The sequence below is a fragment of the Gasterosteus aculeatus genome, chromosome 20, assembly GCF_964276395.1.
Source record: "Gasterosteus aculeatus chromosome 20, fGasAcu3.hap1.1, whole genome shotgun sequence".
NCBI classification, from domain to species: domain Eukaryota; kingdom Metazoa; phylum Chordata; class Actinopteri; order Perciformes; family Gasterosteidae; genus Gasterosteus; species Gasterosteus aculeatus.
The window spans coordinates 14,475,330-14,500,442 of NC_135707.1; the positions used below are offsets into that span (position 1 = coordinate 14,475,330).

The 25,113-nt window shown below is 45.2% G+C and overlaps 3 protein-coding genes across 5 annotated transcripts; 2 read left to right on the forward strand and 1 right to left on the reverse strand.

Moving 5' to 3' along the window:
* Positions 1-6,852: 6,852 nt before the first annotated feature.
* On the forward strand, positions 6,853-11,931 carry LOC120811194 (kelch-like protein 38). 2 transcript variants are annotated; one of them, XM_040166421.2, is made up of 5 exons: positions 6,853-8,345; positions 9,156-10,376; positions 10,475-10,616; positions 10,763-10,868; positions 11,087-11,931. In XM_040166421.2, exons 2-5 carry the CDS (start codon positions 9,157-9,159, stop codon positions 11,377-11,379), a joined length of 1,761 nt encoding a protein of 586 aa, XP_040022355.2. In that variant the 5' UTR covers positions 6,853-8,345; position 9,156; the 3' UTR covers positions 11,380-11,931. The 2 variants fall into 2 exon arrangements, with proteins under 2 accessions (XP_040022355.2, XP_040022356.2); XM_040166422.2 differs by having other exon boundaries at positions 8,047-8,329.
* A 2,716-nt stretch (positions 11,932-14,647) lies between these two features.
* fbxo32 (F-box protein 32) lies at positions 14,648-21,157 on the forward strand. The gene is made up of 9 exons (XM_040165954.2): positions 14,648-15,061; positions 15,500-15,624; positions 15,958-16,007; positions 16,093-16,185; positions 18,427-18,520; positions 19,048-19,232; positions 19,386-19,568; positions 19,709-19,852; positions 19,971-21,157. The coding sequence occupies exons 1-9, from the start codon at positions 14,949-14,951 to the stop codon at positions 20,058-20,060; spliced, it is 1,077 nt and encodes a 358-aa protein (XP_040021888.2). The 5' UTR covers positions 14,648-14,948; the 3' UTR covers positions 20,061-21,157.
* Positions 21,158-21,604: 447 nt separating this feature from the next.
* prelid3a (PRELI domain containing 3A) lies at positions 21,605-25,018 on the reverse strand. 2 transcript variants are annotated; one of them, XM_040166265.2, is made up of 7 exons: positions 24,341-25,018; positions 23,906-24,074; positions 23,595-23,684; positions 23,383-23,453; positions 23,187-23,289; positions 22,869-22,945; positions 21,605-22,713 (listed from the first exon to the last, which is right to left on the reverse strand). In XM_040166265.2, the coding sequence occupies exons 1-6, from the start codon at positions 24,370-24,372 to the stop codon at positions 22,874-22,876; spliced, it is 537 nt and encodes a 178-aa protein (XP_040022199.1). In that variant the 5' UTR covers positions 24,373-25,018; the 3' UTR covers positions 21,605-22,713; positions 22,869-22,873. The 2 variants fall into 2 exon arrangements, with proteins under 2 accessions (XP_040022199.1, XP_040022198.2); XM_040166264.2 differs by lacking the exon at positions 22,869-22,945 and having other exon boundaries at positions 24,341-24,728.
* Positions 25,019-25,113: the final 95 nt, after the last annotated feature.

A 25,113-nucleotide genomic window follows, 5' to 3' on the forward strand; every position in this document is an offset into this window, starting at 1 on the left:
AGAATCTTTTCCAAATACTGAGCATTTTCTATTTTGCGTCAAAGATGTTCATGAAACTCTCCTTTGTGCTATTGTTGCACATGCCATTGAGTCCTGAATGAAGGTATTATGTGCACCAGAGTTTGCAGGAGAGATTACAGGAGCCAGAGACCTGCAGTGCACAAGGTTATGAGCTAATTCCTCAACAACAACAACAGTAAGCCGAGGGGTGTTATTGGTGCCAAGAAAGCAGATAACACGTTTGTATTTCATGTCACATGTTTGTGCCGCATGTAAAGTACATGTGTCATTCACTGCGACACAACTTTCCAGATTTTTTCAGCGTCCTCCTCAGCCACATTGCGCAAGTCTAAATGGCATGAATATTTTAAATTACTATCATAACAGTTACTGGAATCAAATCATGCCTCGCATTGATGAAATATTAATTTGAGAAAGCAACATAAGAACCCACAACATGCATGTTACTCTGAGACTGTAAACACACATGTGAGATCAAGTGAATCAAACAGGTCTGGAATTACTTTAATTTATTCATGCGAAAGGCAAAGATCTTTCATACCAGCGCAATAATTACTCACAGAGGTGTTGCACCGTCGCTGGGAGAAAAACCCCGGGGCAGGCTCATGCCCAGCATCTCTATGGGGATCTCCGGTGGGGTTCAATAGGGGATTTGCATGGCCCCCTGCAGGCACTTTCATCCTCACCGGGAAAACTGTGCACGTGGCGGAGCGGGAGCCATAGTGCCGCTGGTCACAGGATTAAAGGTTGGGAGAAAAAGAGACGTCAGCGAGGGAGAGTCAGTTACTGTTTGTATCACACTGGTCTTTCATTTTGCCCAGCTAACGAAGGACTGCTTTGGGCCTGGGACACAAAGACAATGCAATTAACTGGCTGGTGGAAACAAAAAAAGCACTGCTGTGGGTTGAAAACGTGAACCGGTAGAGATTTTTAGCGAGAGAGGTGTCATATTGAACATCCATGTAGTTTTTATTCGCTAAAGTCTCTCCTCTTGTATCGCTGCATGTTGCCTTGGTTTGATTCCCGCTTGATTCTTTCACCTGTTGCTTCCGCCCTGATGTCACCTCTCCCTCGTTATCTCGCTCTGGTCCTTGGGTATTTAAGTTCTCCCCCTGTCTGTTATTTAAACCACAACAGTCTACCTCAGAAGGCGCTCAGCTTTTGGGTCCGCCTGCGTGCCTCAAACCGGATATTTTAATTTTCTTGCAGTTAACTCGGAGACTGGGATTAAAATATTTGGACAAAACTTCACACGTTTGCGTTGCTGATAACACTTGCATGAAAACAGCAGACGATGTTCGACTAGAGACACAAAATACAAAGCCTGACTCTGGATCACCTTCCCTACAATCCAGTGACAAGCCTTCTCTCATCCCCGTTGGACTGTTTCCATGTAGACCAGGCCATTGAACAAGGGGATGTGGCACGCTCAAATCTAATGCCTTCAGGGGGAAGAGACGTTTGTACTGCTGCTGCATATTAAAGCACAGCTATTTTCTGTGTGACACGTCTTTATTCAATATCAGGGGCTCCACAGAGACACATCCAGCTTGAGGCTGGCAGCAGTGCGCTCAGAGTTTGGAGCTGCAATCCGACTGACTGATTGTTTTTAATAATCCTCGACGCCCCGATGCTCACATTTAGTCATTTTTAATAGGGGAGAAGTTAGAGCGGACCAGCGTCACTATGTTTTTCTATTAACCTTGAAGACGGACAATGGTCATTACTTTTGGCAGCAATGGGGAGGTGTCATCCCTTCACCGACCACTGACGCAACAGGTGGTCGCCCACGCAGGAGCCCCAGAGCAACGCAGCACGTAGTATTGCATGGATGTCGTGAAGTTGAATTTTGACAGAAGGAAAGAAGATTTGTTTCATATTTGCCCTTAGTAACAAAAATAGGCAACTAATTGTTTCATTGTGTAAGAGTTTAAACTAGAAATCCCAACCAATAAACCTTGTGTCTGTGACATCGCCCATTTAAACAATGTTCCTTCTGTTTGAAAATAATTTGTAAAGTATAAATCACATCTAATGGAGGAAAGGAACTGAATGGCAAGGCAAACATGTTCGTAAACAAGAGACCTCTTTCCCACAAAAAACAACTGAATTTTGTAATTGCTTGAAATGTGTTTGATGATCTGAAACATTAAAGTGTGACGAATATGGAAAATAACAAGAAACCAGGAAGGGGGCAAATGCCTTTTTCACGCCACTGTAAAATAACACAACAATGTTAAAGGAGCCTTTCTTTGAATTGTTTTGCAATAGTTTCTGCTGTTATCACATGTGAAGGATGAGCCAGAACATTACCGTTAACAACATTCAGCCAATTTCAGAAAAAAGATACGTGTGTCCAAAACCGATTCAAGGCTGCGAAGTACTTTCGCCGCTTCCTTCATTGGAATGTTTTCTCCAAACAGCCTTATCAGAGTTAAGGTTATTAGCCTGTGATGTTCCTTTTAAGTGAATCCATGCACAGGCACCGACTGGATCTGCCTTGACAAAAAAACACCATCCTTCGATAAGGTCAGAACAGTCATCATGCCCGGGCTGAATTATCTGCCGCTCAAGTACTTTCCATTAACATGGACTGTGTTTGGAAACGTGTGCAGGGCGATGAGGGGGAGGAAAGAGTGGGGATCGCGGGTGGAATGAGGGAGGACAGGAGAAGTGTAACAACAGGGTTTCCAAGGGGACATGGGAGGCACGAGAAAAGGAGAGCAATGATGATAACGTGGTGAAGCCGAGACGAACCTGGAGGAAACGATGGGTGATACGAAGCGGATGGTAATTCAGCATAATGCGAGAACCGCAATAAGATCTTAAATGGAGGCCTGAGCTGTTGGAATTAAGATGTTTTCCAAGAAGAAAAATGAAGCTCTACATTAGAAGGTAATGCTTCCTGTCACTGAGGGGCCCTTGAGCGAGGCCCTCAGCCCATCAACAGTTCAGTGACTGACTGGTGAGATGCTGGTTGCACTGGGCAGCTTGTAGTTTTCAATGTGCACGTTGTGAGTGTGAACTGCAGCATCCAGATCCCCAGAGAAGTAAAGATTAGAACTGGCAAAGCCTGTTTACAGTTTAAACCCTACAGTTAAAAAAAACAATCTATTTGTAAAGCGTATTTACATATTGGCCTAAACGTTGAGTCACGTCAAAGCTAGTTCTCTATTCACTCTCCTTTCAGCCCTTTCTACGTTTTGATTGTTAACTTCTTTGGAAGATATCTTTCTCTTTAAGTGCTTCACGATGCTCACTTGCTAGTGGCTACCTGCCTGTCAGCTGTGTTGTGCAAGGAAAATAATCCATGGTTGGTTTTAGAGTTTATTTTGCTGAAAACAACTGCCAGGTGCAGGTAGAAATGATTGTAGTGAATCAGCACAGTAAGGATGGGGGCTGTAAAAAACATATAATTGACCTAAATCCACTAAAACACTCCACTGGGCTGAAGGGAACTGCAGTCGGGTGATGCTTTTTGGAACCCGTTTGCATTACACTTTAATAAAATAGTCCTGGTTATAACTGTAGCAGCGATAAGAAAGTGAATTCTGCCTCTCCACAAGAAGCTTCCTTAAGAAAGCTGTTGTCTTTGCTATAAAAACAAAATGTTTAGCTTCTGTCTTAAACACAAGGGCAGAAAACAAATTTTAAAGAAACTTGAAACCACTCATTGGCTCAGTCATTTTGACTGTCTGTCCCTGCGTCCACCGCGTCCGTCTGCCTCTCCGTCTCACTGCCTGATGAACACAATACAGAGGCTGAGGACGACCACGGAGGCCTTCAAAGACACGAGAGTAATTCCACCTCCAGAAACCCCGCTAAAGTGTTCACCCCTTCATCCCCTCTCAGTGTATTTGCTCTCCTCCTCTTCCTCTCTGTGGCGCTCCTCTTCGCTGTCATTTCTGTCATTTCTGCTGTCTTTCATGGTCTCTCTCTTTCCCCTCTCTGGCTCTGTTGTTCGCTCCCTTTCCTCAATTGCCCCCTCTCGTCTGAACCTCGGGTACACCTGGCTGGCTGCTGAGGGCTGACACTTAAAAGACACTGGCTTCAGCTTCTGCTGCCAGTGGAATATCAATATCTGCTGCACACACACACACACACACACACACACACACACACACACACACATCGCCTCCCTCCCACACATGTAGCGACATATAGCACACATAAAGGCACAGGCTTCATCCACAAAGGTCCCCCTCCATTCACACACAACCCACTAACCCCCAAAGTCTGCCTCTACTACAGAGCAAGCGTAAAGGGAGGCTGTCAGATCGCAGAGCGGCGAACGACAGAATGGCCGCCATACCAACAACAGAGGAACCTGGGAGAGCAAACAGGGGAGGGCGCGATGAGTAAACAAAAAGCATTTCCTCCTCCACCTCCACATTTTTTGTTGTTGCTACAAAGCACTTTTTCTCCCCCCTCTCCAAATATCATGTCCTGCATGTTTTACATCAGAAGAATTTTAAGCGGCTAACTGTAAGCCCTTTAAGACCTCACCCCTCCCTGGGCACGTGTGAACGCACAGAACCCAACTCTCCCTCTTTCTCTGTCTTTGTGGGGCTACTGCTCAACAACCCCCCCCCCCCCCCCACACAACCCCCCACCACCACCCTCGCCTGCAGCCCCCATCTATGCTCAACTCTGTTGGTTGCTGCTCTCTGTGTTGCCTGGCGTTGGATCTCTTTGCACTACAGTTCAAGGATCAAGAGGTTATTACACGACTCTCACTGTGTGTTTCAATTGTTCTTTCATCTGTGTCTGAGTAAAGCCATTTTAAATTTCACACCACAAGTGTGTTGTTTGCAGCATTAAAGAAAACAACCGGTCAAAGAACAGCTTCATTTTTCTGTGGGTGTATTTTTAGAAGATATTGTGTCGAGCCGGCCTAAAAATAGCTGAAATAAAATGTCAGCAGTTTATGCATCTGTTGTGTTTACAGACTGACTGTGAGTTCAGCCTTGATAGCTTCCTCCTGGAAGTCACAGGGGATGATTTTTCACTCCTGAAATTTGCATAACGTTGGCCTGACACCTAGTGGATACAATAACGTTGGTCTGAAGGAGTATGTGCAAGACCCTGAAGATTAAGTTCAATTTCTCATCTCAATCTTTTTCTGTTTTTTTTCTTAAAATCACATACCATTCCCACTATTGAAAAGATGTCTTTGCACTACCCCAACAAGTAACTCCAGTAGTACCTATAACGGTCCATCCACATGGTCACTTAGTAACTGGTTGAATTTACAAATAGGATATACAAGTTCAGACCACACTTGTATTACCATCAGGTCATTTAATACTTCAGGATGAGCCATGTCTCCTCTATGACGCTTTAGTATTCCTGCTGATGCTACTCATGGCTGCTGTATACATTAACACTCAGCTCAACAAATACCAGTGTCTCCCTCTTTAGTTGTTTGCATCCTCAGTGGCCCAGTCCGCCATTTTCATCTTGGATTCTGCTTGTACCAAAACACACGAGAGATTTACAGGGGAGGATGCGTGCACATTGGTCATAAATTACATGATGACATTCTCTGGAGGAGCAAAACAGTCCGTCCCAGGTATTTTGAAGAGAGACGTGTTCAAATGCAACTGCTTGAGAAACAGAAGTTGCGTGTTTCTGATTAAAACTCTTTAGACTGACTTTGCTGATGGCGAATGAACTCCACACATGGTCTTGTGATGAAATTCTTAGCATCACCATCAGCAACCACAGGTGTCACCAAATCAAACCGAACTAAACTTGCACCTTGAATGGGCTTTCTGGATCCTGACCTAATGGGGCCAAGGGTTTATAAAGCTTTCCACTCACCTCGCATGGCTCGGACAACAATCCATCCGCACTGACATTGTTAGAATCATTAGTAACATTATTTCATGAAGGAGTCAGGAATGTCCTGGCGAGTCTTCGTCGACTCCGCTATGGAAGCGGGGTTTGTTTGGACTGTAAATCTCAGCATGCTTATTCAAGCAGTAGATACCAGCCCCAGGGTAAAGGCACTATCTTAACAGATATGACAAAGTAACAAACTAATATATTTCAGAATAAGCCTTAGATCGTAGTATCATAGAACAAGAAGGAACAGATTCAATCTGGAAAAAACTCACAATCGTCATATTGAGTGAAACATAAAACACAGTTGTTTTTCTGTGTGTTAAGTATTGGCAAGCAACATCATAGAAAAAAACAAGCGTATGGTAGTCTGCATGAAACCTTATTGGGATGTTTTCTAGGCCTCTCCTTCTGGACTGCGGAATAGCAACGACCAGCATTGATACAAAGGATTTCATTCACTTTCACATTGATGAAATAAAAAAGGCCTTCATTGAGCAAACAGAGATGAAAGGAAATCATTAGCTGAGCCCTTTCTCCTATTAAAAGCAACGCTCCGAGCTTACTTTAGCCCTTTTATGATGGGACGTTTAAGATCATGTCTCCACTGCTCAAATTGTGGTAGAAAAAGGGATCCATGTGCGAAACCACCTGCAGCCCTGAGCACTCACTGTCCATGTTGCTTTCAAATATTCTTGTGTTTGACAAAGGCAAGCTTTTTGCCCCCCCCCCACACACACACAAGCACATATATACTAATCAGCAAGATCTAAATCCCCCGGGTACAGGCTCTATTGGACCATGTGCTGCTTATGGGAAGATAATCATTTGGTAATATGAAGACACAGCAGCGTGCGGCGGGTGGCAACAGTTATGCTGCTGCATGAAAATGCTCTGCTGCACACTGTGCGCCACACGGCTTTAACTTTGAATAAGTTGTTGCCTAAAGGCAGACATTAATGAGTCCTTTCTGTCAAGGTGAAGGAACAGAGATAGCAGACAATGTGCTTAACTTTAAAGAATGCAATCACAGCTTTGAATATTAGAGTGTGAGTTATAAAATGACACCGTTGTCCTGTGGGCAAACGAGTTAAGCCTTTTCTCTTATTATACAGATCCATGTTTAAGAAGTTTAATGTCAATATCACGCTCAAAGGGCAGATATCAATCTATGACATTTTCTCGCATGATAAAAAACGTATTACTTTCCAATTTAGCAGCTGTTTATTGTGTATTTTACTTTGGCACCAACCCATGACCGCGCTCTAAAAGCTATGAATGCCAGAGAGTTAATTGGAAAAGGAAACGTTTTTCACGATGGCCAAACAGACAATTAATTTGGGGACACAAACACTAGATGGAGCTGTTTAGTTTTGACTGCTGCCTGCATGACCGCTGGTTGGTAGGCACAAGTAGTTTGTGGTCTAAGCTAGTGTGTTTTGGTTGTGCAATCCACATTGACCGGCATGGGTGGCCGTCGGAGCTCAAGCAGCTATTTCTGTCTGAATTCACAGAGCTCGGTAAACAAGAGGAACATGTCGCTATCTGTGACGAGTGAAAGTGCTCTCAAATGTTGTTGTTTTCAGTTAGCCACATTTATGAAACAGACCAGCAAGCACCAGCTTTAAAAGAAAAAAAGGGAACCTTGCTGGATGCACTCCACAGAACCCCTGACCTTGACCCTGACCCTGACCCTGAATAGCTTAACAAGTGAGCTTAACAAATACAAACATAAGAAACGCACACATATCTGTTGTTGATGCACGGTTAAATCAGGACGTTTCGTGATGCTTAAGAATTGCATCCGTAAAAGTGAAGCTGAAGGCATTTAACAGTGCACATCACATAGCCAACCAAGGTATCTCCATCAACCCAAACATCTTGGTAAACCTGAGTGACTTGAATGTTTTACACTTGGTTTGATCTCTGTTTCTGACTTCTACAGTAACCTGATCATGTTTTTGTATCTCTGTGTTTTCCAACCAGCAGCCAACGATCTGTTTGTTCCAGTATCAGTGCCGTCTTTACTGCTACGGCAGGCAGAAATAGAGACAGACAAGTTATAGAGGACAAAAGAGAGATCAGAATGCGGAGAGTTGAAATGAATTTGTATTAAAAGAAGAAAGCGAAAGACAAACAGAGGAAAAGAGAAAGATTCGGCGGGGAATCAGCCGTATACTGTACTGAGAAAACGCTCTGACGAGTCTCATGTGAGTCTGCAGCCGTGACGCCAAAGCGAGGCTCTATTTTGAGAGGAGGAATGTACACAGAGGCCTCGTGGAAAGGGACCATAACAAACAAACTGTACGCAGCGCGCTCCTACAAAGAGACGGGGCGCTCTGGATCACAGAGTCACACAGCACCGACACAGCAGCCAAGAGGAGGAAAATACGGCAAAATGTCAACGCATCAGATTGTCCATTGAGATCTTGCTTTCGAAAACAGAGTGGGACCACCACACAACGTAAGAGGAGAAACAGGTACAGGTTGTTTTCCCTAAAGTCTGTTGTCTTGTATGATGTTGGCATGGCTTTGGATGAATCAAATGACTTTTTTGTTTGATTGATATTCATACGGTTTGTATGGATATGTCCAAATTGGTATTTCGTATTATGTCTCTTTAAATCAGACTAGTCCCTTTGTTCGCACCGTTATGTAACGCATGCATGAATGGGAAGAGATGCACCACTTTTTCCAAGGCAATGAATAGTTGTGTAGGTGTTTCTGCAGTAATCTACATCAAGTGCTAATCTTCACATTATTTCGGCAGGCGTTCTAAATGCCCTATTTGCAGAATGCCTGTGAGAAACATGCCCTCTAAAGCAATGATCCCATAACAGAGTTAGTGTTAGTTAAACAAGATTGATAAAGCATGGAAACTAAATCTGTGAACTGGACATCTAACCAGTAATATCGGTTACAGTTTACCAAAAGTATTTGCAGGCAGAATTTTAGATATATGACACATAACTTCAGTAGCATGGTTGTGAGCTAATGTTGTTTGTTTTACTACCTATTTGATCTTTATAATTTCCGGTTCGTAGATGTCATGTTTGATTTTTTGTCACACTTTCTATATTGCACCACTGAACTCAAAATTAAGATAAAATCTAATCTGGTTTGGTAAAACTTATACCCACATGAATTCCTATTTTGCAGAAAGCTCTTTGATTGCAACTCATTGAGCAACATTAGAGATAAAATGCTTAAATAAGAATTAGAACATGTGGCTGCTTCACAAGTTGATGCTGGAGGAGCTAACAAGTACAACTAACATGGTCTCTCCACAGCATGGAGCGACCAGGGGCCCAGACCTTCCTCTACAAAGATAAGGAGCAGTCCTCCAGCGTGCTGCTGCAGCTCAACAGACTGAGACAGGAGAACATCCTGACCGACGTGTCCCTTTGTTCAGATAACACAGAGATCCCATGCCATCGCAACGTCCTGGTCTCCAGCAGCCCCTACTTCAGAGCCATGTTCTGCAACAATTTCATGGAGACACAGCAGACAAAGATTGACTTAAAGGACATCACGTCAGCCATCCTGAGCACTGTCATTGACTATGTTTACACCGGACTCGTCAGTATCAGCGTGGATGTCGTGCTGCCTCTGATGCAGGCGGCGTCCATGTTGCAATATGGCCGCCTTTTTGAGGCCTGCTCAAGCTTCCTTCAGGAGCAACTGAGCCCTGACAACTGTTTGAGCATGATACGGCTCTCTGAGATCCTGAATTGTAGCAGTTTAAAGGACAAAGCAAAGGAGATGGCCATGAAGAGCTTCTCTGCGGTGTCGGCGTCTGAGGACCTGTGTGAGCTCTCCTTACCAGAGCTCATGGGCTACCTGGAGGATGACGGTCTCTACGCGGAGGAGGAGCAGGTCTTTGAGACTCTAGTGGCTTGGATCCACCACGATCCTTTATCCAGGCGGGGTGCAATCAGCGAGCTGTTCAAGAAAGTCCGCCTCCGCCACATCCATCCCACGTACCTCTTCCAGTTCATAGCCAACGACCCTCTGATCCAGTCCTCCACCCTCTGCGCCGAGCTCATAGACTCTGTCAGACGCCTCATGTTTTCCGTCAGCACAAAATGCCTCGGCGACTCGGCAGTGGACTTCAAACCTCTCTGGGTGGCGCCGAGGCGCTCGTCCTGCCACGACATGTTGGTGGTGGTAGGAGGGAGGAAGAACAACGAGCAGACCTCCAGGGAGGCCCTCGTGTTTGATGAGAGGAGCGAGACGTGGCAGCAGCTCGCCAAGCTGCCCGTTCGTCTGTACAAGGCCTCCTACGTCGCCCTCCACAGCGTCTTGTATGTTATCGGCGGCATGACCACGAACACGCAAGACGGGCAAGTCAGTATGACCGTCTACACCCTCTCCCTCAAAACCAACCAGTGGCGGACGGCAGAACCCATGCCGACGGCCCGCTTTGCCCACCAAAGCGTCTCCTACCTCCACTTCATCTTCGTCCTGGGTGGCCTCGGGTCTGACAGACGACTGACGAACAGCGCGGAGAGGTAATGATCATAACGCACAAACAACCTGTAACGCACACAGAACAAAACAAACAGTTGTGAGAAGTAACAATGCTGTTATTTCTCAATGGTGTTATCAGGTACAACAGCATGTTCAACCAATGGGAGGCCATGGCGCCCATGCCGGAGGCTGTGTTGCACCCGGCGGTGGCTGTGGCTAACCAGAGGATCTATGTGTTCGGAGGAGAGGATGCCATGCAGAACCCAGTCAGAATAATACAGGTACATGTTTTTCAAGCACTAAATCCCTATTTATGCTTGATTTCCTTTTGCAGCTACATTTCTGTTCATCGTCTTCATCGTCATTCTCAGTGATTTATGAACTCAGACCAAATCTATTCCCCCTCTCTGCCCCCCTCCTTCGATAGGTGTATCACATTGCCAGAAACATGTGGTCTAGGTTGGAGAACAGAACGGTAAAGAATGTCTCTGCTCCTGCTGCCACTGTGGACGACAAAATTTACATCATTGGAGGTAAACTATATCAGTGATGAGGGCTAACAAAACAATGTCTGTGTTTAAAGCTCATTACACATCATTATGCGAAGAAAAGGAAAAAGCAATCCATAAAAATAGTATCAATTCTGCTTTCGTTGAGCATTTATTCATTTAGCAGATTGTATAAATGCATCAAATCTTTTGTCTTGAGCCACAAGGCCACCATTCTCAAATGAATGCCCCCCTTGTCACAGGATACACCCGGAGGACGATCGCATACGACATCAAGACAAACCGGTTCATTAAGTGTGCCAACCTGAAGGAGCGGAGGATGCACCACTCTGCCACCGTCCTCAACAACAAAGTCTACGTCACAGGCGGACGTCACATCAACGGCCACGACGTCATCGAGGACTCTGACAATTTTGAGTGCTATGACACAAAGACAGACACTTGGACGTCTAAGGGAACTCTGCCGTATAAACTGTTTGACCATGGCTCGCTGACTCTGGCGTACGTCTCGAATCACGGGCAAAATCATGGCTGAGCTCAGATACACGTCTATGCGTTTGTGGTGTTTAGATGAAAGCAGTTTATCTACGAGTGTCAGGCAAAAAGCGTTAATGGAGAGAAAAATGATTATTCCAATACCTGGAAATGTTCCATGTCTTTTCTTTCTTAACATCCAAACCTATAGATGTACAGGCGAATGTTCGCCATATCCCTTTCTCAACCTGTCTTGACCTCCCAGGGGGCTGTAGTGCTATTCTCAGCCGGCTCCGGATCACAAGATTTCACTTGTCATGATTGAATCCTGGGTGTGTTTACCGTCGGGTGCTCAGTCTGGTTGCTTTGCACTGAAAAATGTTTTTTTTTTAAACAGAAATTGATTTCTTTTTAGTGTACCTTAGACTGCATTTTGACAAATAATTAATTGTTTGTTGTTTTGTGTTTTTTTTGTTTTTTTTAAGTGCTTTGGAACCATTACCCTAGAATGACACCACGCACAATATGGTAAAATCCAAATGTGTTTTTTCATATTTTTGTACTGCTTTTCTAGTGTAAATTAGTGATTTTTCACAATAAAATGAAATCAATACACCAGGCCTCTCTCCATCCCTCAGTGCAGTATGTCTTCACAGTGCTTAGTCAGTTGACGGCGAGTGCAATCTGAGCAGCCCACGTCCCCATATGTGTCATCATGTGTCCTTTTGGCCTCGTTCTCACTCCTGTCCACATGTCCAGGCAGGTTCAGGTCAGCCACAGAACGAGGGACACAAAATAAAATACATACAAATGTATTGCAGTGCAACGGACGTTTTTAAATATTATCCAAAATGGAAGGTTGTGAAATGGCTTTTACTCCACCTGTTGCAGGTGGAGTAAAACCCCTCGATGCTTCACAAGGTTTCAGTTGATTAACCTACATTTCAACGTGTCACACTGAACACATGTGCTAATGGACATAAACAGTGCCAGTCAAAGGTTTGGACACATTTTCTCAATTAATTCAATGAGAAAGTGTGTCCAAACATTTGACTGGTGCCGTATATAATACTTAACTAATGATTTAGTATTGATGGGATAACAGTTTACTTTCAGAATTACATGTAATATTACCATGAATGATGGAGGTGATTCCAATCTCATGTAAAGTAAGGATCAGTAACAGCTTAAATTATAACATCAAACTCACTGCTGGCTTTCACAGACTAATGTCACCTGTTTATTGTGGAGAATACATAATGTCAGCGGGAGGTACAGGACTCTGCGTGCCTCACTTTAAAACCAGAAATCCCTCGGTCAGGTGCTTCAGTCTCACCCTGCCAGCCAATAGAGTCCACGGGACAGCGGGTCCAGCGGGTGGGTCAAGGTGGGGGACTGGAAAAACTATAGGCGCTCTGAGGTTATTTTGAGAGACGGACAAGAGGGCAAACGTTACGCCACGTGACGCGTGTTGTCCTGTCGGTTGCCACGCAAGCCGGCAGATGTGAGAAACGACTAGAGAGAGCGAGAAAATCTAATTTCACAACAGAGAATCTGAGCCAGTGATGAAACTCATCCAAGAGGAGCAGCAACAGGTGTGTGTGTGTGTGTGTGTGTGATTGTGTGTATTTGTGTGAGGGAGTGTGTGTTTGTAATAAGGTTTTTTAGGGTCAAGCAGGGCAGCTGTCCCGTCCGCTCACAACATCCCGACATCACAACTAAGACAGGAATCATGGACAGGGGGAGAACGTGTAGCCTGCTAGCTGCTCTGTAGTTATTTAGCCAGAGGATCACAAAAGTCTTTGGGGTTTAACCTGTGAGGGTCATAAATATCTGAACTGCCATGGAATACCACATTAAAGTTTAATCTGGATTGACAAAACTCACATGGCATCCCCAGAGTCAGATAACTAACAGAACCCCCCCTGATTTAACATTGGTCCTGACTCACTGAATAAAGAGACTGATACTCTGTGGAGCCGTAGGTCACAGCTTCCTCCTACGTTACTCACTCATCAACTGACCGAACACTAGCAGGGACTTTCCATGTCATCCTGCAGTTTGGCCTACAAATATACACCATACACATCCCTGTACACCTCCTACGCTACCCGGAGCGAGAGCTGTTTTTGTCCGAGCACATCAGCCCAATGTGCTTTGCGATATTGTCCTGTGACATCTTGTTTACAGATTGTAACGTGCGAGGTTTGGGCAGAGCCGTGACCTTTCGCACATATCAGGGTGTTAAATTCAAACCTCGGACATGAAGCCACAGATGCACCTGTTTCCAAAAGCTTCAGCAACACGGGATACGCACATGACAAGAATGTTTGAATGAATTCAACGATTTCAATAAAACTGCTATGCACTTCCATTGAGGGAGAACCACTGTGCGCTCATGTTTCACGTGACTATCTGAATAGAACAGAAGGAATGAACTGAGCCCTTGTGGGTAAATGGGTTTGTGTTAGTCAGTACACGTCAGTGATGAAAACGAAGAAGAAAACTTCCCATCAGCAGTCACATGACTTCACCGATCAGACGCTCTTACTGATGGCAAATCCCAAATTTCAACTCTACCTGATTATGCTTAAAAGCCTGACAGATGAGTGTGTCCACACATCGTGTGTTTCATCAAGCGGATGAGAGTTGTCCCGCTGGGCAGAACACACACAGTTACACATTATCTTTCATGGCACAGTCCAAAAATAATAGATATGTCCATTGTCTTCACAGATCAGTTGGTATTTTTGGGGGACGGTTGACAATGACCTCCCTGCTGACAAACACACACACTGCCACACAATCCACAATGTAACCCAGGTACAGTTACAAGGACCAGTTGATGTATTTACAATTCCAGTGGTGACTAAGAATCGGGGGACTTTTCAGCCAGTATGTTCACATTGACAAAACGGCAGCACAGATAAGCTTTGCCAAAAGACTCGGAGCAATTTACTTTTATCCAAAACAGTACCGTATCCATTTAGGATCTAATGTGACTATTGTTATAATATAGAGGGGGTTTTGAGTTGTGTGTTGCATGCGTTCTGTAAGAGAAAAACTGTGTCGGGCCCATTGACACTTTACAATCATACTTTCCGCCATGCTTTGTCTGATCTTGTATTTTTATAAAGTGACTGTTGAGACATTTACACTCGGTACATGACTGTAAAATATAGGAAAGTAAAGTAGAACATACTCATGTAAACTTCCATGATGTATCTTGCCATTTAGTGGATTATCTGAGTGAATATCTAGAGACAGTTAATGGACTAATTAATGTTGAGACCCCTCCCGACATCCTCGCTGTCCTCCGTCCCCACATTTCCCCGACACGGCAGAACTTGTGTCACCTACACGCTGTTCTCCCGAGGAGGTTTTGCAACGCTTCGGTTGATAAACAAAGCCACGTGCTGCAGGGAAGTTTCCACGGTGGGCGGAGCTTGTCCATTTCCGGGTTCTGAGTTGAGGATAAAAAGAAGAGCTGCGCAATGACAACAGTAGACCAGAAATACGTACAGGGCAACTTCTCTTTCCGGGACAGGACGCATATTAACTCAACCGCGAGGAGGGCTCTCGGTTCGCGATACTTTTATTTCAACTTGAACTCAACGTCGTCGAAGCAGGATGCCTTTCCTCGGACAGGACTGGAGGTCACCGGGTCAGAGTTGGGTTAAAACGGAGGAGGGATGGAAGAAAACCACGGCGGACGAGAAGAACAACAACGTCGCCGTGGAGAGGTCGGTCATTACGCGACACGACCATTAATAGTTACTTCTCCAGTGGGGGGGCGATGGAGGGAGGTGATGCACAAAGGCAGGCTGGCAGAGGGACGCGAGCCGTGCACCTTCCTCGTTGTTTCCATCTCCTCTAACCTCGGTGTCTTTGTTTTTCTGGGGCCATGTTCCCTTTCCGGGCTGATCACTGAGCTATTAATAACCCCACAACAAGTGGGTGGATTAACATACGTCCATTGAGCCTGTGCTCTTTACTAAATGTCCACACTGCCTTTGATACTGGTTAAAGGGCTTGTTGTTGTTGTTGTTGTTGATGCCTTTTTAGTTTTGGTGCACTTCATTTGTTACTGAAGAGGCAGAAAAAAAAGTGTGCAGGCTACCGAGAATAGTGAGACGACGCCTTTTAATGAAATATGTGTGGTTGTTTTTTTTCTTTTCCAGCTTCTGCAAAGCCGAGGAGGAGGAGGATTGTTTCAACAAAGAGAACCTGCTGCTCTCCCTGAACTACGACATGGCTGCCAAGAAGAGGAAGAAGGACCAAATGAACAACAACGCCAAGGTCCCCTGTGAGTGAACACTGAAGGCCCGCACAGTCTGACTTCAGTTTTAAAGTGGCAGAATTCATTTTTTTGCGCGGGGTAATACAAAAATATCACATAAAATATGTGAAGTTTACTTTTAGAACAAAGCTCATTAAACAAAGAGGCTTGGGGATGTTCTGTAAAGGTCTCGGGGGGAGAGGAACCCTGATGTTGTTTGTGATTAATTTCCCAGCATTTGATGAACTGATTTCAATAACCACTGACTCCAAAATTGTATCTTATTGGCAGTGTGTGTGTGTGTGCATCTGTCACGGTCATTATATGATGCTTAATATAAACAATCTGCTCTCTGCACAGATTTCCACAGGGAAAAGTGGATTTATGTTCATAAAGGAAGCACCAAGGAGGTAACAAACCAACCGCTCACCTCCTCATTGCTAATGTAAACATGAGGATCTCAATCTAACCCGATAACTGTTTTTTTTTCCCCAGCGCCACGGATATTGTACACTGGGAGAGGCCTTCAACCGCTTGGATTTCTGCAGCGCCATCAAGGACACGAGGAGATTTAATTATGTCGTTCGAGTGAGTCCTCATCTCTTTCTCTTCTACCAGTTTCACCCCCTTGGTGTCCTTTTTTCTCTGTTTGTTTGGTGGGAGAGAAGGAGTTAAGGTTAAGAGGGTGTGCAGGCTTCTAGCCGGCTCTTATCAACGCTCAGCAGACAAGGGTCTCTCAATGGTGATGACGCTGACCCAGGGAGTGTATCTTTGTGTGTGTGTGTGTGTGTGTGTGTGTGGTAGGATAACCGTGTGACACATTGAATTGAACTGCTGCGTAATTCCCAAAACAATTATCGCTAACCACAGATTCAGTAACCTTTGACACGGTTCTATAGATTACAACTGTTCAACTGATTCACATTCAGTAGTGATGCTAAATGGCTTTGTGGAAAAGGTCCACTAATACAACATTCATTATATCGCGTGTGTTATTGCACATTCAACAGATGATTATTATTTTATTTTTTCCCTCCCACCCACATCAAAGCGTCCCGTCCTTGAACACCAGCTCTCCCACACGAGAGCTCCGTGCACGTGGTTGTGCTCTCCTCTACTGGTTGGGGGGTTATGAAACCAGCAGACTCTGTGGTTGTCAGGTGACTCGGACCTCCATACCCACGCGCACACGTGTGTGTGTGTGTGTGTGTGTGTGTGTCTATACGTCTCTGCCAAACTCCGGCCGCCTCCAGTCGCGCTCTTCAGTCTCTCTTCACTTAAACTGTGCTGCAGTTCTGTTGCGCTGCCTCTGCTGGGCCGGGGAACGTGACGTGATGTACCGGAGCCACTCTGTTTTGGCAGGACAGTGCGTTTCCTCTGGATTATGCTTTACCACTGTTTATTTTATTTCTTTTAAACAGTTACACACCAGTGTAAGGTGTCAGCATTAAGCAATAACAGCCTTATTACGCAGGTGATCCAAGTGTTTAATCTCTTTACGCAGAACTTTGTTTTCCGTCTGCCGACGCTTTGGGTTGACCTTTTCTAGCCCATGTTCCAGTTTACCAATGCAATGCATTGTGGTAAGAACAATACGGCTGTGTAACACTAGCGTCTAGTCTGGACACGGCGTCTCATGACATTTGGGGGTTCATTCAACTCCGGGTCAGTTACACGGATCAGGTTCTTCCACGAAGAGACAACGAGAGGTCCTCTGTCTTCTCGGGGCACACGAATGGAGGTTGTTTCAAGGAGACCGAAACCTTTTGAAGTGTTTGTTTGTCATTACACAGCAACAACACGACCCATTTTAAAAACATTTTTATTGTAGAAAACTGCGAGCCGTACGTGCGAGCTGTGGCTCGCCGGTTGGAGGACAGCGGAAGCTAAAAGTGGACACTGACACGCAACTTGTTCAGCCCGGCTGCTCTACAAAGAGAGTAACACTTGATGAGCGGCTAAAAGCAGAAGGGATTAGGTTTTAGGAATGGAGCTGGAATGAATGATTAGGGGAGCCAGGAAGGAGCGAAGAGGCTTCAAATTAAATAAAAACACAGGAGGACGAGGCTGTCTGAGAACAATGTCGTTCACGGGAAGGTTTTGTTGAGGCCGACCAAAGAATCCACCTTTCGTTGAAGATTTGACTCAACTCTTCTTCACAGTCGACGTTGTTTGTGATTATGAACATTTTTGAGTTTGGAAATGTTCAATGGCTTTTGCATTCACCTGATAACAATCATCCCACCTTGTCCCTCCACCCTGCACAATATGTGGATGTCGACCAAGGTCGCATGCTCCGCTGAGAATTGAGCTTGGGGAGAATCTTAAGTTTCTCCATGATGTCACAGGATCTGCTGCATGCCAGACGTGCCACCCTGCAACCCACCGTCTGTCCGCTAGCCAGCGACAACACCCACGCAGACATACACACACACACAGTGCAGACGCACTCTGTCAAATGATTCAGCTGATTCACGTGACGGGAGGATCGGCAGTGGAGTGATTAAAAGCTTGTTTGCGGAGGCTGATGATGTTGACAGCCCGGGCTCTTGTCCAACACCTTTCCAGTAGCTTCTCCCCTGAAGGAGACTCTGATCAAGAGGGCTCAGCGCCAAAGAGTGTTGTTGGGCCCAGCTTCAGACGAGAGGGAGGACCAGGTGGAGCCGCTCCAACTTAGTTCGAGGCCGTGCTTTATTGTTTGGTGTGCGAGTGCCTTTTCGCGAGGCAGCGGCATAACAACCATCAAGTATTGAGGCAACTGGAACTGAGAGTCTCAGCAGCTGACGGGATGAAATGTGTGTTGTGTTTCTTTTCTCTTCTCGGCTCCAGCTCCTGGAGCTTATCGCCAAGTCCCAGCTCCCCTCGCTCAGCGGAGTGGCGCAGAAAAACTACATGAATATTCTGGAGAGGGTGGTACAGAAAGGTGAGCCGCTCTTTCTATAAAGTCGCTTGACCAATGTCCCTGCAGCTTCTCTCTTCAGTTTAAATAAGAAAAGGGTCATTTATGACTGATGTGCGAAAGTGTAGCTCTGCCATCTGTTTTTTTTTTGGTTTTCTTTATTGTTGCATCAAATGTGAAGCGGTGCACTTCCTTATTAGAGACAAACCGATAAAAGCTACTCTCTTGTTTGCACCAATAAGGTGAGCAAATGAGGCCTGCCTGCCTGGGAAGGAGGCAGGGAAGTGAATTTAGTGCTTTAATGACACCGTAAAACACACACAAGACATTCACCAGACGGCCCAGAAAGCCGCCGCGTAAACAAAACGTTCCCTCTGCTAAACAGAGATTCGGCTTGTTACGGTGGCTGTTGGCTAAATGTCGCAGGAGAAGTGTACAGCTACTTTTGCGTAGATGTGCTTTTTGATCGACTCACGTTCAAAAACGTGAGTCGAATCGTTACCGATTGTAATTTGAGTTCAGTGAAGTAACGTCTTGATTTCCTCCTCCAGTTCTCAACGACCAGCAGAACATCCGGCCCATCAAGGAGCTGCTGCAGATGCTCTACGTCTCGCTGTGTGGTCTCGTTCAGGACATGGGCAAGTCTGTCCTGGTGGGGAACATCAACACCTGGCTGCACCGCATGGAGAACATCCTGCAGTGGCACCAGCAGCTGGACAGCATCCAGATCAACAGGGTGAGCGTCTGCTCAGAAAGGACAGGGCGAGATTCACAAAACCTCTCCTTTGGTGGGAAATGAAGAAATCACGGAGGACAAGTCGCATTTGTATTAAAACAATGGCTTTTGTTCTTTCTTTCCTTTTTTTTTTTTTTTTTTTTCTCCCGGCAGCCCACATCGACAAGCATGACTCTGACCGACCTGCCTATCAATCTGCAGTTGAACATCATGCAGCGTCTGTCGGATGGAAGGGACCTGGTCAGCCTGGGCCAGGTGTGCCCCTCCCTGGGGGACCTCGCTGAGGACCGGCTGCTGTGGAAGAGGCTCTGCCATCACCATTTCACAGACAGACAGGCACGTAGAAATCAGCAGGCTATCCCTCAATGAGACTGGTGGACTTGGCACACGTGACAGCTTGATGTCCTCACACTGTCACGTGATGATGGTATTTATCTCTCCTCGGGTCGCGTCTCAACGTCTGTTTGCTTCTTTAGATCCGAAAGCGCCTGATGGTCTCCGATAAAGGTCTCCTGGAGTGGAAGAAGATGTACTCTAAGCTGAGCCGCTGCTATCCTCACAGAGAGCAATACAGTGACACACTGCACTTCTGCACCCACTGCCAGATCCTTTTCTGGAAGGTAGCATTTCTTTTCTTCCTTTTGCACTTGATCAAAGTGGATATGAAAAAATAAACATGTCTAAACCGTAAAAAAGGAGAAATGAACCATTCAATATGGATTGTGCGTCTCCTCACAGGACACAAACCATCCCTGCACCGCAAACAACCCAGAAAGCTGCACCATGTCCCTCTCCCCTCAAGACTTCATCAACCTTTTCAAATTCTGATCCCCCCGATCCCCTTGGGCTGTACATATACTGTACATAGAAATGTACATGTATTTTTTTGTTAATTGCACAATCAATTCCTTGTGTATTTAGTTGAGGTATGACTCACAGACAATGGAGTTTCTTTTGAAGCTCTGGGAGAATTCCCAGTGTACCGTGAGGGAATGTGACCGAGGGAAGGAGACGAAGGCTGAGGACGAAGGGAACACTCGGCTGTCAAGAGTTAAGTCTTAGTTTAATGTGGTTGTTGAAACTATACTCCAAAGCAAACGCACCTCATGACCTCTAAAGTATGCACTTTTCCCCCCACTTTGGGAATTTGGTTTTATGTAATGTTTTGGGTTCTTATGATGTTTCCTTTTTTTTCCTCCCAGGAAGAGGGAGGAGAAAATTCAAACCTGTTTTTGAAATTGTGTTTTGTTTAATCTAGGAGCTCACGTGTGGGGGGTGGGGGGGTGGGGGGGGGGATGCAACGTGTGATGTTGAGATCTAGTTTACATTAGTAGAGTTCGGCACTGGGATGGCGAGGCACGACTCTTGGGTTGCTGCAGTATCTAAGAGCATCTATGTGAGTCAGTAATTCGATCGTTGGACTGATGATTCTATGACGATGTTGGCACACCAAAAGTTGTTGTTGCTGTTTTTCACTTTTATAAAGATTTTATATGACTTTTTTTTATCATTGTGTTCATGTTCTGCTGTGGCTGCTATAGTAACCGCACCGGTGTGCAATATTACCAAAGATTGTAATGTAACATAGTCCACATGACGATGGCGTGTGCCTTTATCACAAAACTTGAAACTGGTACAGTTTAATCCTTGTTTGGAAGGTTTTCCTTTTTGTTTTTTTTCCCAGCAAAACAGTGGTATTTAAGAGCTGAGGCTCTTATCCGTTGAGAATAATTTTATTTTCATCTAGTCTCCTGATGATGTATAAACCCCCAGCGGATGGTGTTGGCTTATTAAGGCAATATTTGTATTCCGGTGCAATTTGACCCAGACTTTAGTCGACCACTGCGCAGTCAGTGAGGAATGATGTACATGCTATGCAATGCGTTGTTTATGTTCTGTTGAATAAACAAAAGAGAATAACCATACTCATTGGTTATGTATTTTCTCTCTAGCACTTAGGCCTTATGTTTCTCAATCACCCGGTCCCTCGTATTTAAAATCCTCACTGGTTTCTTCGGAGGTGAGCAAGCCTCCTGCCTGCTGCTAGCAGCAAAATAGTGCTCTCTATTGGAGATATAGTGACCTGCAGGCTGTTCGTTTATAAAAGAGCTCTCCGGAATGAGTTCAGGACATCGAGCCGTCTCCCCGAGAGACTTTCTTTGCCCCCGATCAGCTCTCAATATTCATACATGAGGGTTTCATTCTGGGGCAGAGACACTACACAGTACTTGGATGATTTAACACTGACGCTGAAGAAAATGACATTCCCCTACCCTAGCAGTCCTCTGCAGTGTCTTTAAACCACAAAGGATTCTGGGAGATGTGTTGGGCAGACCTGCTGTATAATAACACAAGGTTGTTAAACATTGAGCTGCCTGAAAAACAAATTTTTAATTCTTTCAGCAGTAAAAAAATAACACTTAAAGCAAATTAAAGAACTCTTTTTAGCATGGCATTCAGACAATACAAACATCCCATTGTAATAATTTACAGAGTTTAAAAAATAATTATACAAAAAATATGTAAATATTCATTTTTACGTGATCATTGTAATTGTGTGCATCTCCTGCTGCAACAGTCCTGCTCCTCAGGGGGTGAAGGGAGCGCGTTCCAGAGAGCTTAAACCTTTGGAGGCATCGTGTATATTACTGGTAAAGGCATGAATGATTGAGGCATGAACAAAACTCTAATAGGCCTCATTAAGGCCATGCAAAATGGGCAATTCTGCCCACAGACAAAGTCAACTGTACTGATCACAAAACCCGAACATGTCCTCTGCATCTTCATGAACGCAGCTACAGATCTGCTGGTTTAAGGCAAAACTGCCTAGACTAAAAAAAATAATGTTTTGCAAGCAGATAAAGAAACCATTTTTAACGGTACATTCCCACTATTTATGTTGAGATGAACTATATTATTTCTTTAAATTCCTACCTATTTAAAGCTGCATTGGCAAATGTAAATCTAGCAAATAGCATTTTTTCAAACTGATATCATGCAATCATGTCATGTACAGTTTGTGTGTCTTAGAACATGAATTATCACCAGTGAAAATGTTTTTTGTTTTTTTTAAGTCCGCCATAGGAATCACCACTGTGGCATGAAATAAGTTCAAATAAAAGTTAAGATGTTCTTTTTTGCATATTGACATAATGCCATACCTTGTTTCCTCCACAATGTGTACATGTTGAATATCAAACCAAGTCGATGTATTCTGCGGTGGAGCTGGAAGGATGCCGTCCTGTTCATCCCTGCTCGCTCTGATGGGGAACAGTGGCTAACCAAGTGAGCGTTGAGCGACACCACTAACTACCGTCTCCATCCAGCTCCGTAGCCCTTCAGCTTTGGAAGCATTCGCCTGTCAGTCTCAGCTTTCAACGCATCGCGGTGGAAGAACCAATTGCAGAGGATCCTGAGAGGATGCTGAGAATCCTCGTTGGTTTATGAGGTGCGAAGCGGGTAAAGCTGTGGAACTGCAGTCCTGTGTATGCAAACAAATGAGCAGTGAGCCGTATGTGACACATGCATAAATACATATCAGACCTCGGATGTTGGTTGTTTTGATGGAGAGGAGGGCTTAAAAATAGTCGGGTGAGACTGAAGGTCGTAAAGCATATCAAATGTGAAAAGAGTTACCAGAGTTAGTAAATGTCACACAGAGGTACGTTCTCTCTTTCAGAGTTCTGAATAATCCACTCAATAGCATCCCAACCCTGCAGATCCACACAGAGAAACAGAGGATTAAAGAGAAGACCGAAGCCAAACAAAGAAAACAGAGGAGCAGTCACTTCTGACTGCGGGTCCAGCGAACCCGCAATGAAAACTGCAGAGACAGTGAAGTGCAGGTTAATGACATGCAAAGGAATCACCCGCAATCATTTATAACTTCAGATCTCATGCAAAGGGTATAAGAACGTGTGTGAATGTACGTGTACTCTGCCCGTTTTGTGTCACCTTGACGGCGTTAGCTGACATTCTCCTAGCCATCATCCCCTCCAGGTAGCTGCTTAGACTCACTCCCTTGACGGTGATGATGGCCTCTTGGGTCAGAACGGTACTGAGGAGGGAGGAGGTAGGAGGGAGGAGGGAGGAGGGAGGTTAGGATGAGTTTTCGGAAGATGAAGTTGAATGAATCGCACAATGTACTTACACCTCTGGGTTGTCCGGGTGCGGCCTGTAAAGAAGCCGCTCGTCCACTGATATCAGGTTGGTGAGCGTGATCTGGGTGATCAAATTCATTTGGATTTAATTATTGATGGGACATTGTGATGCGTATGAAGTGCACACTTTTTTTATTAGGACACGACAATTTCTACATTAAACTACCATAGTGGATCTTGTGATTTCTGACTCTTGTCTTACGTTCGTTGAGTACAGCTCCATCTTTTTCTCCTCTGGGTCCACTATGGAGTGCTCCTTCACGTACGTCTGCGTATAGTTGGTTCCCAGTATCTACACACCCGACAATACACAGCGAGGAGGGTGATAAACGATCAACGTATCGCTTGATCTGTGTATGTTCTGCACTACTTTTACCAAACCCGCTCCTGCTCAATGGAAAGACCACTGACACGTCCTAGGACACGCGTTTCACTGCTGCAGCACAGAAGTTGCGTCTATATTTCTTTACACCTGTGCCGGCGTGTGTGTGTGTGCGTGCGTTGATGACTGACCGCTCGCACAATGCCCGGGAGGCCCCACTCAGTGCTGAGCAGTCTGTGGCTGTGCAGGCGTCCTCCTGCATCCAGGCTGCGGTCCAGCACGTCCACCCCGACCACGTTAGGGTTCATGGGGTTAGGGTACTTCCTCATGGCGGCCTTGATCACCGTCTCCCACGGGTAGCTGCACACAGAGACAGAGTCACAGTGGGGAATAAACGGGAATTTGATTCCCATTGGATGAACTCAGCTGGCAAAGCTTTTGATAAACTGAGCGTGTAGGAATGTTTTTGTAAGCCTGTAATGAACTAAAATAACTCCCCAATATGTACTTTTCTGGGACAAAACTTGGGATTAAATTACATTAATTCAAATTTAATGAAGTTGGAGGTCCATTAACCTGACCCTCCAATGTCGGACCCCTCCGCTTTACAACGCTAACGGACCCACCTGAAAACATGCTCCGTGCTCCAAATCTTCATTCTCACCAAACACGTCTTATCGATGCCGCGAAAGCCTTTGACCCGTGATCCGAGCTCACATTTCAGAAGAGGAAACCGCGTCGGTGTTCAGAGAGCAGGGGCCTTTACTGACGGACGCTCACGACCATCAGTGAAGTGACTCCGGGGATCGCGTCCCTCGCGTCAGCCGCGCGTAAAGGTCGCACAATGTGCGCTTCTGGTCCTCACGTCACATGACCCACAGAAGGACAACATGCAGGCGAATTTATGGATTGAAATATGCAGCTCGTGCAGCGAAGGATAAGAGAGGAGAAGCCGGTGCAGCAGCGGAACCACGGAATGTCAAGCGCAATTTAGTCAATTTTGGGATCCTGGTCAAGGATTTCAAAATAAAATAAATGAAGACCTGTCTTCCCCGGCTTTTGCTGTATCGTGTAGCCTCGTTTAAAAAAAATACATACAGTTTGAAGTTCGATGCTAATCTATTTTGCAGCGATTGATATTGCTATCTACATTTTTAGCAAACCTGCACAATTGTATGCATTTTCCGTCACTTTAGAGACGCTTTCATGAATGGTTTATTGCCACTGCTCTGCCTGCCCTTTTCTAGTTGAGTATGGCCATCTTGATGAAGCTGATGCTGCTGCATCCGCCTCCATTTGTGCGCATGCGCATAGCATCTTGCCATCCACCGGGTCGAGCAGCATGAAGCTGGACAGAATACAGCGAGCAGGAAATTCAAATAAAAAGAGTTCGTTTTGA

Bases quoted from the DNA above. Each gene is read 5' to 3' on its own strand.
- LOC120811194 (XM_040166421.2), top strand. From the start codon at position 9,157: ATGGAGCGACCAGGGGCCCAGACCTTCCTCTACAAAGATAAGGAGCAG. The intron at 10,617-10,762 runs GTACATGTTTTT...CTCCTTCGATAG, and splicing joins ACCCAGTCAGAATAATACAG to GTGTATCACATTGCCAGAAA. The intron at 10,869-11,086 runs GTAAACTATATC...CCCTTGTCACAG, and splicing joins CAAAATTTACATCATTGGAG to GATACACCCGGAGGACGATC.
- fbxo32 (XM_040165954.2), top strand. From the start codon at position 14,949: ATGCCTTTCCTCGGACAGGACTGGAGGTCACCGGGTCAGAGTTGGGTT. The intron at 15,625-15,957 runs GTGAGTGAACAC...CTCTCTGCACAG, and splicing joins CAACAACGCCAAGGTCCCCT to ATTTCCACAGGGAAAAGTGG. The intron at 16,186-18,426 runs GTGAGTCCTCAT...TCTCGGCTCCAG, and splicing joins GATTTAATTATGTCGTTCGA to CTCCTGGAGCTTATCGCCAA.
- prelid3a (XM_040166264.2), bottom strand. From the start codon at position 24,372: ATGAAGATTTGGAGCACGGAGCATGTTTTCAG. The intron at 24,075-24,340 runs GTGGGTCCGTTA...CTCTGTGTGCAG, and splicing joins AGCACGGAGCATGTTTTCAG to CTACCCGTGGGAGACGGTGA. The intron at 23,454-23,594 runs GTAAGACAAGAG...TTGATCACCCAG, and splicing joins TGGAGCTGTACTCAACGAAC to ATCACGCTCACCAACCTGAT.